This window comes from Gallinula chloropus, assembly GCF_964237585.1.
Source record: "Gallinula chloropus genome assembly, chromosome: 6".
Lineage (NCBI taxonomy): Eukaryota > Metazoa > Chordata > Aves > Gruiformes > Rallidae > Gallinula > Gallinula chloropus.
The window spans coordinates 32,656,305-32,674,624 of NC_140091.1; the positions used below are offsets into that span (position 1 = coordinate 32,656,305).

Consider the following 18,320-nt stretch of genomic DNA (forward strand, 5'->3'; position numbering starts at 1 on the left):
TACTATATGTGGCATGTTTTACATATGTTGGATACTTGTTCTTTGCACTCTTTGTTACCCCTAAAATCAGTTTTGCCAGCTGCAGTCCTGCATTTCTTTATCTGACCATTGGGTGAGTTCTTTATAGCCTTTAGATCTCCAGTACCAGCATATGTCCCGTCTCTTATCCTACACCTGTAGCTCCTTCACTTTGCACCCTCTGTAATGCAGGAATACAGGGTGGTCTGACTGCAGAGGTCCTGCAAAGAGGCCAAGCCTTCATAATGAAATCTTACTGGAGTGGATGTACCATAAACAGCACAACATTATCCCCTAGATAGCTCAGCATCTGGGGCACTGACTTTTGTCTCCAGCCTTCCACCAGGCACACACCATGTTCTGAAGGAAACACTGAACTGCTTGTTCTTAAATTAAAACATAGGAGCTTTAACTTTACTGTTCCACAGGGTCTCCACGGAGCCCTGCATTTCCAATTCAAGGTGCTCCCTCCCCTTGGAGAATTGCCAAATAATCAAAGTTCCACTACACCCACATCCTCTATGCAACCATTACAGTGAAGCCAGTAGTAATCAGACACTGATGGTTTCCTAAGTGGTACCATGGAGATAGTGAGGCTCAAGCCAAAAGAAAAGCAACAAATAAGCATGCACACAGACCACACCGTCTCCCTGTTTGTTCCCTTTCCTTCAACCAATTTTCAGCTGGACACATATGTAATTCAAAACTCCCTGGGAATTAGTAGCTCCTATAAGTTACCTTTCTCTAAAACTGTACACTTGTAGTTAGATACGTAACTCTTAGATTTGCCAGTGCTTGACTAAGCAAAGAGTCCATATTTACCTTCAGGAGAGTGACTTCTTAAAATCCATGGGCATTATGAGAGTGTAACCATGGACCAGCAAGCACTTTAAATATGAGTTACAAAAGTGATTAGCCTGGGCTATATTTTAGTCAGCCTAAGTGTGCATGGGGGAAATTAAATGCTGCTCTTGTAATTATACTTGAATATTGAAGTCACTGCTCAGTGCACTGGACAGAATGACTTGAGTGATTTTCCTTGCGACTGGACACAAATACAAAGGCTGTGGAAGTGATTAGTTTTACCTACCTGTAGAAAAGATAGGCAGAAAAGATAGAAGCAGTATGTAGGTAGTTTTCAGAGGAAACCAAGACATGATTAGCCAGATGTGGAATAAAGATAATATAACTAGCCCGCCCACCAAAAAGGGTTAAGTGATGCCTGATACACTATCTGTATCTTTTAAATCTTGTAAATAATTGTTAGACTTGGGTGACAGCAAAATTCTTAATTCCTTAGGTTGTTCTGCAACCCTTCCTCAGCCAGCAAGGAGATCCTGAGCACAGGAGCTGCCTCTCAGTCTCTTGTTTTCTGTAAATCAGGGAACCTTTGTAAGCAATCAAGTAAATAAAAAGGGTTGCCTCAAAGAGATAGCTAATGGATGCCATCAGATACTCCTTATGGAAAAAATACCATCCAAATGCTTGGAAAAAAGATGGTCTATTTAATAACTATGTTGTATTAGCACTGCAAGGCAGTGGCATTGTGGAAGATTCTATTAAAATGCATCACAACTGTCAGTCCTTATGCCAAAGAAATCATGGTCTACATGACAAGTCACAACAGATGGGTGAGACAAAAAAGAGGGCTGTGGTGGGTTGGAGGAGACAAGGTATTCCTATTCTTAGCCAACCACTAACAGTGACTGCAGCTTTCAATCATCCTGGTTGTTGTCCTGTGGCAGTTTGCTGTGAGATTCACAAAAGACAGGAAAAGAGAATGGAAGGAGGACAGGTCTCTTAATACTGACAGGAATAAATACTGAGGTTATGACTGTGATTGAATACCTTCCAGAAATAGGTCAGGAAGAAGAAATGGTATCAAATTCTGTCATTTTCTCTTATTTTTGAGAACCTATGGTCTCCTCACCATCAGTCCTGCTTAGCTACGCCAGTGCTGTACTTTTATCCTCAGTGAGGCTGATGTGCAGGGCTGGGATTAAGACCAAGCACAAGCTCAAATGCATTACAAACCAGGCTGCCATGAAGACTTTTGAGAGATGATAGGAAGCACAGGATGGCTATGTAGCAACACAGCTTACTTGACCTCAAAGTCAGGTTTGTCAGTATTTTTATGTTCCAAACTTAATTCTTAAATGCCTCAGGCTTTAAAGAGAAGGCATTCAGGCTTTTCAGAAGTCTGTATTTTCTTTCTGTATAAAGGCATTTACTTTTCTTTCTGAACTCAAAATTCTGCTGCTTCTTGTCCCTTTTTGGGACGCAGGTTTCTGGTCCAGAGCTGTAAGGAACTGTTCTTTTATCTCACCATTGTCTAAGTTTTGTGGAACTAATTGCAGAGACACGATATCATAGTCTTTCTTCTCCTAGATTTAATGCTATTTGATTTAATTTCAAATCTCAGGTGTCACTGAAATCTATTATCATTACCATTTTGGAAAATTAAGTTATCCAGCATTGATTTTAGAATTTAATTGAATTGTTCAGTGACTGCTCATTAGAGTCTAGCCATAGAAATACAACAGATATCTTCATGCAGCTCCACAAACCTCTTGATCTTTTGCCATTTCCTAATGGAATAGCTCTTAGAATGTGTAAAGCCAAAAATGGAGGCAATACATACATACATTGGTCAAAGTTCCTACTTATTTTAGAAATCTCAAAGTCATTTTGAATGCCTGATAAACCTAAAATTGCCTAATTCCTTTTTTTTTATACATGTATGTGAAGCAACAACTATACAGGAGAAACCAAAAAATATAAACTGTTATCAAAAATATTCTGTCAGAAATAATCTAGATAATTAGATTGAAATATTTTTGAAGTAAGTAGATGTGTTTAAATAGAAAGCAAATTCATAAGGAGAAATTTTACAATACAAAAACATAATGCATCTTTCCAGTGTGACTTCACATGTAATTGATGATTCATATTAACTATGATTACAGTTTATTAATAAATTAATTAATTATAACGAACCGTTGATAACTACGAACAATGAGATTTAGGGTATGGCATGTACTGTTGATTATGAAGATTCTTTTGTCCTCCTACTGCTGGGCTATTGTAAATCAAGAACAGCAACACTTCAAAAAAAATGGCTGCTTTCAGGTCAGAGTGTTTGCAAACTTCAGCTAGAAGTTCCCTCAAAAACCCCACCTCTAGGGGACAAAGCTGCCAATCCATTCTAAAACACACTGGTTTCCGTAAATATAAAACCACAAAATATTCTGTGGGTGCCAAACCTTCTCCAGTTGGTTACTTACTCCCATGCTGTTTGGCCACTTCTGAACTGCCTTCCTAAAACTGAACTTCTAAGTGACAAGGTTCCCAAACAGGCTGTTCTTTATTAATTTTGGCTGCAGAGTAACAGATTTTTAACAATTACAGAAGAAAAACAGAAGGGGGTGTATATAAATATATATATATATTTTTTTTCTACTTTTGGAAGAGGTAATCATTTGGGAAAAAGAATTTCTTCTTGGAAAATTTGGAAATTGGAAAAAGAATATTCTGTCCTTTGACTGTTGGGGTATTAGGAGAGGAAAAGGGTGCAGGATTGAAAAGGGAGCAGGGCTTTCTTTCACTATGAGCTACTCAACAGGTACACTTACCAAGCAAGTAGCCAAACACAGAGGGAGATCTAACATGTGGCATTCACATTTTTACCTCCCAGGACAGCCTTGGCATCTCCCCTTTTGTTGCCCTTTTCTGCTCATCTTCAGCTAAAACCTGGTAGTATGCAGGCTACATGGCTCCTCACAGAAGTGATGCAGAGGATGGAACATTGATGCCTTGGCCAGATAATTACATAGCTGCTTTGAATGCACAGCAGCCTTCTCAGGCCTCAGATAGCCCCTTAATATTTTGGGGATGCTGGTCTCTAATGCAGTCTTATAAACAAATCTGACATCTATCTGTGAGTCAGCCACACGACAAGGTCAGCTCAACGAGCAGACTGTTAAGTGTATTTCTTCTCCTTCTTCCTCTCCCCTCACACATGGTTGACTCTTTACAGAGAAAAAGCAATGTATTTGTAAAGTATTATGCTACTTCCACAGTACAGGGAGAATTTAATCTGCTACAGTTCGGGTTGTTGTGGTTTTTTCTTCCCTAAGGGTTACTTAAGCATAACAGAAAACCTATGTAGAGAGAAACGTGACTCCACTGTGCCTCCCAGGCTCAGCGGTTTAACACTTACACTACATTCAAACATCCTGCTCTTAGGAAGAAAGATTTAGCCTGCTGGCCTGCTCACCTTCTGCTTTTATTTCAATCACTGCACTCACTTGGCTCTTCGTGTCTCTTGCAGTCACACCTATACATGACTTGCAGGTGATAAAGTGCATCATTTAAATGTGGTGGGTCTTGCATGGCTGAATAGCTGAAAAAATTCCAGATGTGACTGAGATGTCACTGAGACATTATGGGATGAGTACAAACGTTTGACATTTCAAGCCTAGCCCTGTCAGTGTATGTTAGAAACTAAAGAAAATAAAGCATCTGGTGCTGAGACACAGTGAACCTTCTCTACATGCACTCGTTTCAGTGGAAGCTGATCACCTCCCGCGTGTTGTGGCCCAGAGTCCTACAGTGAGACCAGATCTGGGCTCAGTCCTGGGTCCGGTCTTGTTCAACATCTTTGTCATTGACCTGGATGAAGGGACTGAATGCTCCCTCAGAAAGCTTGCAGATGACCCTAAACTAGGAGGAAGTGTTGATCTGCCGGAGGGTAGGGAGGCTCTTCAGAGGGATCTGGACAGGCTGGACCGATGGGCTGAGACCAACGAGATGAAGTTTAACATGGCCAAGTGCAGAGTGCTGCACGTGGGACAGAACAACCCCCTGCAGCGCTACAGGCTGGGGGAGACTGGCTGGAGAGCTGTCAGGAAGAGAAGGACCTGGGGGTGTTGGTTGACAGCAGGCTGAACATGAGCCAGCAGTGTGCCCAGGCGGCCAAGAAGGCCAATGGCATCCTGGCTTGTGTCAAAAACAGTGTGGCCAGTAGGCATAGGGAGGTGATTGTGCCCCTGTACTCGGCATTGGTGAGGCCACACCTTGAGTACTGTGTCCAATTCTGGGCTCCCCACCATAAGAAGGACATTGAAGCCCTTGAGCAAGTCCAGAGAAAGGCAACCAGGCTGGGGAAGGGGCTGGAGGGCAAATCATATGAGGAGCAGCTGAGGGAGCTGGGGTTTTTTAGCCTGGAGAAGAGGAGGCTGAGGGGAGACCTTATCACCACCTACAACTACCTGAAGTAAGCAGCGTTCCTGTACTGAAAGAAGCTTTTCCAAACAGTCCTGCTGTGATTGATTCCTGGCTGTGCTCTGGAAAAGCGTAGAAAAAGAAGCTACTTGTATCAATATGCACACATCATACACAAGAGCCTGGAAGACAATGCAAGGAAAAACTTTAACTCTACAAGGGACACTGTCTGAAACGTCTCCGATTTTAGTCCCTGGAAATTAAGCAGCAAACAGATGGAGGCTGTGCCATAGGAACATAATTTAGAATGAGTGCATCAAGTCACTCAGATTGACAGCACCTTGGCCTTTTGCATGCCCACATCTGGGGCACAGAGTGAAGCAATAGTGCCACTGAAGTCAAAGTCAGACATCACAGCAGCTTCTGTGAAACCAGAGTTTACACCAGGAGTTTCTGAAGTAGGATAGCATGAAGACAGTCTTCTTCCTTCACAGGAAGAAATTTAACCTCTCTACCCTGCCTCTAAAGCGTGACCATTCTGCCAGGAACAGAAACTACTTAACCCTGGAAGTTTTCCAAATTCAAATTAAAATGGGAGACCTCCATATTTATTCTGTAAGCAGAGATACTTATGCTATAAAAAATACGCTGAAAAGAAAGTCAGTTAACAAAAAGCAAAACTTATTCCAGGAATACTCATTTCCAGTAACTCCCAGAGGCACGTAGTCTTTTTACCATGAAAATTAATTCCCACTAGGCCAGAGGGACTATGAATTTTCATGGCAAGTTTTGTCTCTCTCAACTATGCAAATGAAGCTCACATAACCCATACAGCCTGCAGAACCCTAAAATGCCACAAGCATAATTAAGAATAAACCAGATTAAACTGCCTGGCAGTGCCAATTACCACACGCTTCAGGTAAGCACAGTGCACGAGACAATCTAAAGCCATTCAGCTCTCACCAGCATGTGTTGATTCAAGACTCTAAGTAAAAATATTATCAGCATTTTAAAACAGCCTATAAACCATTCTTATGCTACATAGGATAAATTACCAAGTTACTTTACTTTGTGAATCATGACACTTAAAAATATGTAACTGAAAATGCGGTAAGATGAATTTCAGAATGCTCATTTGCCTGCCCCTGGTGTTTTTAGACAATGACCCATCCACATTTTTCCAGAAGCTTCATCTCTGAATATTATTTCCTTTTCATAGAAATGGAAAGGAAATCACCTTCTCATTTCTGTGTCTTCCAAAGCTCTAGCCTGATTCCCCTTTTGCTTTTCCTGTTTAAAGGAGAATAGCTGTAGTGATGGCAGTGTTAAGAGGGGTATATTGGTTTTATGTTTTAACACTGTTGCTAGTAAAATCTGCTAGTTTTAATTATTCTTAAGTTAGACTGAAACCAAAGTCAGGCCCAGAGTATTTCCTTTGAAGTTAACCATCAGTTGGCCTGCATACATTCTATGTAATCATATTTTATGCAATTCTGAAAGTTGCTGCCACCAAACACTTTTTTTTTTGGCAGGAGTTTGTCTAATTCCTTAATTGCAGAAAGCCCTCGGTGTCAGAACTGTGCTTGGTGCTATTTCTAAAGAGAAGGGTCTTCTGAAGCAGAGAATCTGTCTTTACTTGTTCTGCATACTTGAATTAGAGTATTTTTGCATGCTTTACTGTATAATACATTGCATTTGTAGATCACAAATGCACCCCTTTCCTACTGCTTTGGAATTTTGACTTCTGCCTTGACACTACATCCTTTTTTCCATGTCTTTCCTTTGGTCTAGTGTTTGAGAGAAAAGAAGAGCACTTTTCCTGTAATGTATTTTCTAAGCAATCTGTTTTTCCTTTGGCCTAGACCTCCCAGGTCTTGATGGATGACAGCATACCCTACTTTTCTTATTTGAAGGTGCAAACTTAATCTGCATTTTTTTTTATTGCAACTGAGGGTGGGGAGGGACTGTCTGCTATGAATAGGACAGGGAAAATTGGAGTGAATGAGTGGCAGAAAAAAACCCAAACATAAAAGAATTGACAGCATTCAGAGGCAAAATGTTGAAAGTCTGTTTCCCATCATCCATCCAAACAGCATTCATAAGCTTTAAAATTCAGTAAAAGCTGTATAATTCAGAAAGCCTTAATTAAATTGGGTAGGTTTAAGTTGTTGGCTGTTGTGGATCTCATTAGGAACTTACCTGCTGCTTGCAAAGGCAACTCTATTACACAGTGATGCCAGCAAACCACACTGCATGACTCGTCTATTGCTTCCACTTGTGACTTTCTAATTGCAATGAAATTATCTTTGATTAAATCCCTCTTCACGAGGCACAACTCCGCCGTCGGTTCTCCTTGAGCCAATCGCAGTGGGAGACTCTAAGCCATCATGTCCTTCTCCTGGTGCTGCTGAAGCATCTGCCTGTGCTTCAGAGCTCTCCAGAGACAGTCTCATTTGTCTGATTAGAATCAGTGTGGGTAAATGCAGGGTGGGTGTACACAAGTAACACAAGGCAAGTGTTTTTTCTAAATATCATATGAATTGTTGTCACCCTTTCACTCAAGTAATTTGAGTACTCAACTAAAACGTGGGAAATCATTTCAAATCCTCCTGCTGTGTAATGGGAGTGGGCTGATACATCACCAAAGAGTGTCCTAATCAGTGTTTGGGTTCAGGTGTATTGCAGTCATTGTATCTTGATGTTGCTTTTACTTGCATTGAAAACCCACATCTTCTTCAGTTCAAGAGGGGCTGTAAGCCTGCAGGTCAATAATTAGAACTTGCTCATGGGGCAGAAGGGCTCACACAGGCTCTAGACTCTGCTCCCATGGCTGAATAACATAGAAATTCAAAAAGTTAATTAGGGGACCATTCTCTTAAGTGACAACTCTGACTACCTCTCAGAGCAGCAGGGTGTTGAGGTCTGGCTATGCGTGACTTGCCAAGGGTATTCAGAATCCACACCAGAGTGGAGAACTTGCCTGTACACAGAGCTCAGCCAAAGTTCATTGCTTGCAGAATCCTTTGCCTTACTCCCTGTAACTCTACAGGGAGTTTCTAGGGGAACTGCAAGCATGCCATTAATATTATATAAGGCAACTCTTTTGAGCAGCAGGCCACGTTTTGTGCTGCTGCTCTGTAATTCATCCCATCTTGCTGCAGGCCAAAGCACAGCCCACCAAACAGCGTGGTCCTGTTGTGTTTTGCAGGATCTCTACATTTTCTCCTGCATTAGAGTTATGCCCAAGCTGAGGACCAGCAATCCCCCTTCCTGTTTGGATGCCTAAAGCAACAAAGATAGCACAGAGAGTGAGGAAGCCCCATTTGTTAGGGGCTTCTCCAAGTTTGACCTCTCCCTCCTATGCAAAGCTATCGTGAGATATATGGCACAGCAAGTGCCTTCTGTCAAAAGGCTTTTCTTGGGCAGGCCTAATTACATTGACAGCATAGGTCAGGCACAGCTGTATAACCAGCCTCTGCAGCCTTCCAGGGGTGCAGCTTACTGTGTTAGCTCCTGACCACATCCAGGTGCTTAGGGAGCACGGGGCACAGAGACATTCTGCTATTACCTAAAATCCCTCCAATCTCCCTGAGAACCTCTAAAGCCCTTCAAGTGCACCTAAAAAAAAACCCAAAACTTTTGCTATTTCACCCAACGATTAGATTTTGATGTTTTATACATTAAGTATGACGTATATTTTTATGCCTTTATGTAGTATAACAGTTACAATCAGCTTACACCATATTTTACCATTAAGTTCTTCAATTATTTCTGCACTCTTTTTCTTCTCTCTTCACATGGTGCCTCAATTGCCTCAGTCACTTCCCTGTGAGTGGGATCACCTGAAACACTTTGCTCCATCCATGAGCCACTTTTACCTCCCTCTGACTGCTGTGCCACTTAACAGATTCACATCACCCTGATTTCCATGAGCTTAAACTGTGTCTACTCGCGATTCTACAGAAGTTACACAAGTGACTGTGCTTTCCAGGGGTGCTGAATGCCTCCAAGTGACACGCCAAGCAGTCAATGCCTCTGCAACTCCACCTGCCACCAGCTGAGCAGCCATAGCAGGTTCTGCTCTTTAAGACGTGCTGAGATCCTCATTCCATTTTCAAAACGTTTTCGGGTCTATTAGAGGGAGCCCATAATCCAGGGGTCAGCAAAACATACCGCAGGGGATCGTTTTGGGACCATTTCTATTTCCTACACATTCCCTTCTGGATGTGATTTTCATTCTGCCACAGGGACATGAGCGGCAGTGCCCAGCAGCCACCCATCCCTTCTGGAAACATGTCTTCCTCCCCAGAGGCTCCTGTGCGCACAGCGCGATGCGGCCGAGCAACCCTTTCGATTCCCCAGTAAATCCGAGGGATCATTCCCGCCGGGAAAGACCGCAAGAAGGAGGTTAATTCACGCCTGCCCCTTATGGGGGCTTCGGCGCCCATTTCTGCAAGGCAGAGGATCGCGTAGGGGTTTTGCATCAGACGGCGCCGGAACAGCGCCAAGGCGAACTCCCTCTCCGCGGGGAAAGCGGCATTCCCGGCGGAAAGGCTCCGAGCCGCGCCGCTCCCCGCGCCCGCCGCCAGCCCCCCGCGCCCGCTCCGAGGGGCCCGCTCGGCGGCGGCGGCCACTCACCTCCACGAAGTAGAAGCAGGGCAGGAGGGTGACGCTGTCCTTGGTCACTTTGCCCTTCTGCCGCTCCTTGGCGGACATGCTGGCGGGGGGCTGCGGGCGGCGGCACCGCGCTGCCCCGGCCGCTCGCAGCCGCCCGCCGCGGGTCTCCTCCGCCCGCCGCCGCGCCGAGCCCCGCACCGCCCGCTAGCGCATCCTCTGCGCCGTGCGCGGGGCTGACGTCAGGCGGCTGCTTGGCGGCGGGGGGAAGGGGCCCGGTGCGGGCGGCGGGGGTCCCGGCCGCCTTAACTCCTTCGCGCCGGCGCTCCGCGGAGCGTCAGAGCCACCGGGGGCGAGGGGGCAGCCCCGGGGCGGCGCGCTCCGAGCGAGGGAAGCTTTGGCTGCCGCAGCCCATTTGGAAACGCAGGGGAGAGGCCTGAGCCACCCGAGCAGGATCCCTGCAGACGTGGGGGTGTGCGGGATGCTCCGCGGGGAGTGCGAGGCTTTTATCTTGCTTCTGGGAAATCCTTCCCCGAAGCTGAGTTGTAGAACGAGCCGGGCATCCCTGTGTGCGCAGTGTCCTCTCGCAGGTGTAGCCTTTCTGCGAGCGGATTGCTAAGGGCAGCTCACCCCAGGCTCAGCACCAGTGGGGGAGTGGTGTGGCTGGGGCTGAGCAAACCCGGGCTCTTGGACCCCGTGTGATTAACGCCTGAAGTATCCGGTGCAGTTCTGCTACAATCTTACAGAGAACAGAATTAACCTGAGCAATTGTTTCCATGGTGAGATGTGTTATTCTGAGATCCTATTTATGGATCAAAGTTTGCAGCCTTTCCTCAGGCAAGCTCCTGTTGATGTCAGTGAGAGGTACCCTGCATAGGGCCAGTGGGAGCTTTCTGTATGGGATAGTGTTTGCCTTCTGTTGTAGCACGTGAGTAATGTCTGCAAAGGCTGTGTTGTGCCTGTAAGCTTATTCTTGCATTATGGCATTTAGTTTTAATGTTCAAGGAGAGAAGTGTCACTCAGGCAGCCATCCTTTATTTCCTGTTCCTCCCTTTTAGGGGGAACATGGGAAATAATCTGCTGTCCCTGTTCAGATGGTTGCTTGTATTTTGGCTGCTGGAGACAGTGTGCTCTGCCAATGGAGGTGAAGACTCTCATCAGCCTCTTCCCTTTTCTATCTGTTCTTTCATTTACCCAGCAGATGACATGTCAATCCATGCTCTGCACTAGGCAGACAAGCAAATAAGTTTCATAAAAGGGTAAAAGCACAAACATGCCCTGTGTCTGAAGGCAGGTGTGGAAGGCAAATCTGTGGTCTGCTTCCAGATCACTGAAAAAAGATTTATCAGAGCTGCAACAGGTTACAAGTATTGCTCTACCAACATGCAGTCTTTCCCTAACCCTGTTAGAAAAGATTTCCAGATTTTTTACTGACTCAGTGGTACAGGGGACTCATTGGTACTCCTGTGAAAGGGAGGTTGGGGGTGCCAGGCCTCAGAGGTGGCCAGGACAGTTTCTGGGAGGAGAGTGGCTGAGAGCAGAGATTTGTGCCTGACTAATATTTTGGGTGGTGTGGAAGTGTCTGGAAGTTGTTCCTACCCATCAGTGATCTAGCCTTTAAGCAAAAAAGAAATAGTTCCTTTTTGTTAGCCTTGCTACTGGGTTATTCCAAGTAAAACAGCAGGAGTTGAGGAGCTGTAGTGAGACTTCGCTGCTGTTAAATATGTTACTGTTACTGGGGAGAGTGGTTAATGAGCGATGGCCACTTAGAGTTGCATTTAATGTATCAGCCTCACTTGTTCTGGAATCAGGTATCTGGCTTGAAAATCGTTGTCACACACCATTAAAAATTACTCAAGAGTGTTTTGTCTGCCTGTTTCACACGTGATTGCTTTGTTCTGGAAGAGCAGAAGAGTTAGGGTGCTTCTCTGGTAAAATGAACTGAAAAGCTCACATCATGGTGTGACTTCAGAAACTAGAAAAACCCTTCTATTCATTATATTTTTTATTATACTGCCTAAAGGCCAATTGAAGACTTCAGCTGTGATAGGTACAATAAAAAACTGGGTAGTAACCATTCCTACTATACAAATTCTCACTGTAAGTAAGTCTCTGGTGGGAAGGATGCAATGTAAGCTGTGTGACTACTGTAAGGGCAGGAAAAGTTGTGATAATTCTCTGGGTTTGTTTCTCACTCCTTTGTGAATGTACTGATGGGGTTAGGAGAGGGTTTCTGGATGTTTTGGCTGAAGTGAAGCAATTACTTTTTTGTCAGTACAGACCATGACAAGAACTTCTGCCCTTTATCTAGTCAAACAAAGAGGAAAAGGACCATCAGTGGCTGGGTCCCAGAGTGTGGGAGGTATGCCTTGCACTAGTCTAAAGGTGATATATGGTGATACCAAGTATGGACATGGTGAGGGTGCATTTCCCACCCTTCTCTCATTTTTTTTGCTTATTCTCTGTTGAGACTCAGCTGTAACAACCACTTTCTCAAGAGTAAATAACCAAGGTAGAGCTAAGGTGCCACTTCATCCTTCCACCCTTGCTGTGCTGCCAGCACTGCATTCCAAGCTCCCACCTTACCTGCCCTGGCCTCTCCTCTCCGGGCAGCACCTGGTGGACTCTGTGCAGAAGCTCTGTATCTCACTTGCTTCATCTTGCATATCCAGAGAGGGCTCCAGACGTTTAATCTTTATGTTCTGAACAAACATAATGGAATAAGAGTACTTTTCTGCTTCTCAAGACTGACATTTAGGTTCCTGTGTGTCCTCTTTCAAGCACATGAATATTGCTGGAAAAAGAGAAAAAAAATCCCTTGCTGAGTGTAATGATATGGCTTTTGGACTAAGGGATGCATCTGTGCATTAACACCTGGAAACATACAAGTCCCTCCAGTGCTGTTGTATTCAGCTCTTAGGACATTTAGTTATTAGAAATTGTGGGGTTGATTCCTGTTTACACAAAAGCTCGTGGAATCGCTTTAGAAGTATAAGCAGCCTTCAAATGCATATGACAGACATTTACATTATTCAATTCCCTTAATGTTAATAGAACAGACTGAAATAGCTTTTGTGTAAATGAGGATTTCATCTGTATGATCTTCTGAAGGAAAATGTGTTGGTGGTAAAAAGTTCAGGAAACACCTCCTGTCCACTTCAGTACAAGAAAGTGTGGTGATGCATGACTTACAAACCTAAGTCCTCTATGTGCAGGATGGTACATAGTCATATGCACAGGATCTGCACTAACGCTGGCAGCTTGTTTCACCCACCTTCAAGCAATCTCTGTAACAGGAAAGTGTCATGGAAACGGTAGCATAAAGCATAAAAGCTGTTTGTTTACACTTTGCTTCAGCAAAACCAGTCGAGTTCCTGGCAAAATTTAAAGTTGGGGAACTAAAAGATAAGATTCACAGACGTGAAATATAGACCTCTTCTGACTCATCTGGAATAAGATTTTAAGAAGAGAGATTTATTCTTCCTTCCAAAAAAGCCCCAAACCAAGCTTGGCCATCAGTGGCTGCCCCTGGTGATTCCAAGGTCAGCTTGAGACAAAATATTACACACACTCCTTCCCCCACTCCCCACACCCAGCCCCACCAAAAAAAAAGAAGTATTATCAATGGAGCTTCTTTAGGTGAAAAAGCACCTTTGCACTCGTCAGGCAGACAGCAGCTGCCACAGTTATTAGAAACATCCTTTGAAATTATTCCCCAGCACTGTATAGTGTGTTGGCATACTGCACTGTATAAAACGTGACTGCAGGCCATCACCTCTTTATCCAGGTGCTCCCTTCCCTCTGCAGCAAAGTCTGCCTGTATTCCCAGGCTTTGGTAAGTGCTGGCCACAGGCAATGGCTGTGGTTTCACTGCTTCCATGGGAACAGAAAGCACACTACATAAGCAGGGACCTGTGTTACATCACTGAATAACCCCCCTTGTAACAGCAGGATGAAATAATTTGGTAAAGAATTAGAACTGGCTGAGAGTGTGTCTGTGGTGGTGCAGATCCACTGGTCAGTCAGTGGCACTGGAGGGGTTGTAGCAAGCACACGTTTGGCCAGAGGCTGCAGCAGCAGCTGCAGTTACCGTTGCTTAGTAGCCTAAGAAAACCTGCTTTCCTCCAGTCACCATGCACTTCCACTGCACAAAAGCCATTTCTGGGACTGTGTGTATGGATCAGGGTTAACTCTTTTATATTATAGAGATGGATTTTTTGGTTTTGTTTTTCCCACTGAGTATGAACGAGATGATGTGAATTCACCATATTAAAACAGTAATCCTCTTCTGGAGAAAGAGTGGCATATGGGAACTGGGCTCTGCTGTGTGGAACTGACAGATGATTTCTGTTCTGCTTTGCTTGCCATACTAGAAATCAGAAATGTAGCAGTGTGTGTGTGTGTGTGTGTGTGTGTGTGTGTGTGTATACACACTTATGTATATTCTTCCCCCCCCCCCACAGTCCCTCAAGAAAATGTCTGGTTGGGAGAATTTGCTGTGTATTGAATTCACATGTTATTCCATAAGTAAATCTGCCCTGAGCAAGTGAGAGGACATTGCTTGTCTTACAGCCATTTATTTAAAAGATTGAGATAGTCATAAAACAGTTAAATTTTTTCAAATACTTCATGAAAAGGTTTTCTAATCTTTGCTGCAGCTACTTTAATAAATCTGTTACTTGGAGAAAAGAAAGTGGTGGCTCCCAGGAGAAAGTCCATGTTAGACAACAAGGCACCATCCTTCTAGCATCCTAACAAAGTACCCTCCATGTAAACCTGATAATTGCAATGAAAGGGAAAATTACAGGATATAGAAGAAACTGGATAGCTGGATGATATCAAGGGCACCCCCTTAATTATTAACATTTGCAGCTTTTTGCAAGGGTAATAACAGTTTTCCCTTACTTTTTCATGTTAAGGAAAAATGTTCTACTTTGACCCATCTGTAGCTCCCATGTGAGCAGCACAGAGCACTCTTGGATAGATGGCATGTGACAGCACTGGGGGACTCACAGTGGAACAAGTTTGAAACACACAAAAGAGATCCACAGTGCAGATGGAGTGTTAAATTCTGCTTTGCAGTTGTAATTGCATCAAGTGATTGTTTCTCCACTGTCTAATAATGTGTTGCTGTAGAGCTCTGTCTTCTTTTCTTTGGCTATCAGATATAGGTCACAGCTTTAAAGTAGCAGATGACTGAATGATTCCTAGCTTTCTTGCTGCCTTTTACACTGCAGTGTTTGGTCTAGAAAATGCATTTTGCGTGTTGTGCACAGGTCATGCCAGGATCATTCTGAATCTGTGGCTTTGAATACTTCCTATGAACACATCTGTACGGTATCTTGCACACAGACATGCTTGTGCTTTCTGGCTTTAGGTGACTTTTGGGTTGCAAGCTATGCTGCTGTGCAGGCATAATGCTGGATTGTGGTTGACCTGGTTTCAGCAGGGATAGAGTTAATTTTCTTCCTAACAGCTGGTATAGTGCCGTGTTTTGGATTTAGGATGAGATAATGTTGATAACACACAGATGTTCTAGTTGTTGCCAAGCAGTCAAGGACTTTTCAACTTCCTGGTTGATGAGGAGGTGAGGGGAGCCCAAGAAACTGAGAGGGGACACAGCCTGGACAGGTGACCCAAATTGGCCAAAGGGGTATTCTGTATCATATGACATCATGCTCTGTATGTAACTGGAAGTTGGCCATGAGACAGTGCATCTCAGGAACTAACTGAGCATCATCTCTTGGTGGTGTACAGTTGTGCCGTGCATCACTTGTATATTATCATCATCATCTTATCTTTTTCTGTCCTCCTAAACTGTCTTTATTTCAGACCATGACTTTTCCTTTTTTATTTTTTTTTTACTTATTTTCAATTCTCTCCCCTATCTCGCTGTGCAGGGGGGCAGTGAGTGAACAGCTATGTGGTTGTTTTAGCTGCCTGCTGGGTTAAACTGCAGCAGCACAAACTGCTTCCCCTTAAGTCAGATTTAGCATCAGGCTGAGTGGTTATGTGGCTTTTAGTGAAACTGCCTTGTGGCTGGCTGATGTGGAATATGGGAAAAAGAGTTCATATTTGTTATGTATTATGCCAAACATGCCTTTATTTTGATGCTGATAATGGCATATTTTCAGTTCTGGAATTTCAGATCTTAGTTACAAGCATAAAGGCATGAAAACATCAGAATGTGAAAATCCCAGGCTGTTTCTGGGATATTGACTCTTTAAAGCAACTTTGTAGATTCTGGTAAGGCACAGATCTGGATTTCTATTGCAGTTACCTGTCACAGAGATTTTGCTTGAATCTGGGCAAGTCACTTATCACCAGCTAATAAAACATCAGCCATCTAGTGCAGGAGCTGAGGCAGAACTTGAAAGAAAAACCACAGTCGTGCAATTAGCAGCAGTACCCATTTGTCTAACTGGAAATGCAGAAGTCCCAGCAGGAGCCCTGTTTGTCCCACAGTCTGTATGAAACACCACGTCAGAAAAGGGCTGATACCCACGTCTGAGCTTCGGACAAGTACTGCTGCAATAGCCTGTTGGTATTGATCCATCCCTTTTCTAACCACTCTATGGATTTGCACCTGAACTTAGTTTTGCCATTTCCAAGTTCCTGATGTCATGTTTCTGATTTAAATAACCTCCTTCTCATTTTTTCCCTCTTAAAGTAGTATGCATAAACACAATATTATTCAATATATTTTAATGAAAATTAAATGTGTGCTTCAAATTCTGTGAACAAGACAAACTTCATGCATGGCTTTGAGAAGAAAATTGAGCAAGTGAATGGTAGAAACACAAGGTGGTGACTTATTCACAGGAGGTGGCAGAAAAGATGTCTAAAATACTAAAATACGTATTATTCAGAATGTTAGATGTTCCAAAATCACAAATCCAAATATTTTATTTTTGCAATATTGAAGTAAAATGTAAATCTCCTATGAGAACATAAATTGTTTTGGAAGTCTGTAATCATGGTGCTGTTGGTTGTCAAGGGCACATATTAGGTGGCCTCAGAACTGATGAAAACTCCTGTCTGCCACCATTAAATATTTATTTTCACCGTTAGTTTTTAAAACCAAAGCACAAGAACCTACCTCATATATACTTACACACATAAACATGTTTTTATGTACTTAAGGCTTATATGCAATGTGGCAATTGAATGAAAGCATGTCAGCTGAAAGTGCCTGCAATTCCCCAATAGCATTCAGTATATATCAGCTTAAACTATTTATACTGTGTTAGCACCAGTGAACTCTATCTCTAAACTAACAGAAAAAGCCAAACCATGAAATGTGTATTTAACACACAATGTCTTTGTTTAACATTTTCCTTGAAAAAATTCTGTATCAGCAGGCAGCAGAAAAACTCATTATCAATAAATGTTGTGCAGAAATAGCACAGCACAAGGATCAGTTTCTCAGTCTTATTAGACTAAAAGTGAAAAAAAAAATGATCTGTGAATAAGTTGGATAGAAATAGCTTGGTTGTAAAAAATAGTTTAATATTTATGGAATATCAACACTTTTGCAAGAATATAAGAGGCTGTACAATCATTTTGTATTTTATTTCTGTAATGTGAATCTGAAAAGCTGTCAGGTGGCTTTCAACCCCTTTGTGATCATGTGATACTGCTTAGAAAGCCAGTAAAATCAGCCATTGCTAAAGCAAATGGGCAAAAAGCCTATTAACAGTGGGAATGTAGATGCAAGCTGTCAACAGGTGTTCATCACAGAAAGGGAACAGTAACTGAGTAATTATTCTTTTGTATAGGTAAATATTTGGCTGTACAGTTTGCATTATTATTAGTGAAAATAACTGAGGATTTAGCACTTGATGTTAAAAAATTATGCCTATCAGTGTTGCCTACACAGCAGAGGTATGCCAAATGGGCATTCTTCGTAGACATAGCCCTCGTACTCTGGATAGTTTTTAGCACAGTACATTAAATGACAGTGCCAGAAATAGATATTTAGTTCTACAAATAGTCCAAACTCAAGTCTTTCAATAGTGTTAAATAATCAAACTTTGATAACTTTGGTAATTCTGTAAAAAATAGCCCATTTGTGCTTTAATAATTCAGTAACAAAATCTATGAAGTTTTCCATATTTTTTCCAAAATCCCAATCTGTGTGTACTATAGCCCTTTTAATTAATGCTTTATCCATAAATTCTCCAATGACTTAGTCATTCAGATTGGAATGAAACTTATACCTCATTTGTTTCATAGCTGAAGCTTGGCATCTTAGTAATGCCCCAGAAACTCTAAATAAATCAACTGTTTCCAAGTTCTCTGTGCTCTAATCATCAGAGACATGCTTTATGTTAAATTAAGCCACATTGCTTTACTGTTTCTTCATCTTGTAGAATAGCTCAAAATGTCTCTACAACCTCAAAATCTCAGAAAAATCTGTTGTGACTTGGACATCAGAAGGTGGCTCGGTAGAGGCTCTCCAGACA

At 42.9% G+C, this 18,320-nt stretch overlaps 1 protein-coding gene across 2 annotated transcripts in view; it reads right to left on the reverse strand.

Moving 5' to 3' along the window:
• The window catches only part of PLPPR4 (phospholipid phosphatase related 4), a gene marked incomplete at both ends in the record, with an annotated part of 29,814 nt that extends 19,857 nt beyond the window's left edge, over positions 1 to 9,957 (reverse strand). For both annotated transcript variants that reach the window (XM_084266004.1, XM_084266003.1), the window contains one exon: positions 9,880 to 9,957. In XM_084266004.1, the coding sequence (XP_084122130.1) occupies positions 9,880 to 9,957 (78 nt within the window). The remainder of the gene's footprint in view (positions 1 to 9,879) is intronic.
• Positions 9,958 to 18,320: the final 8,363 nt, after the last annotated feature.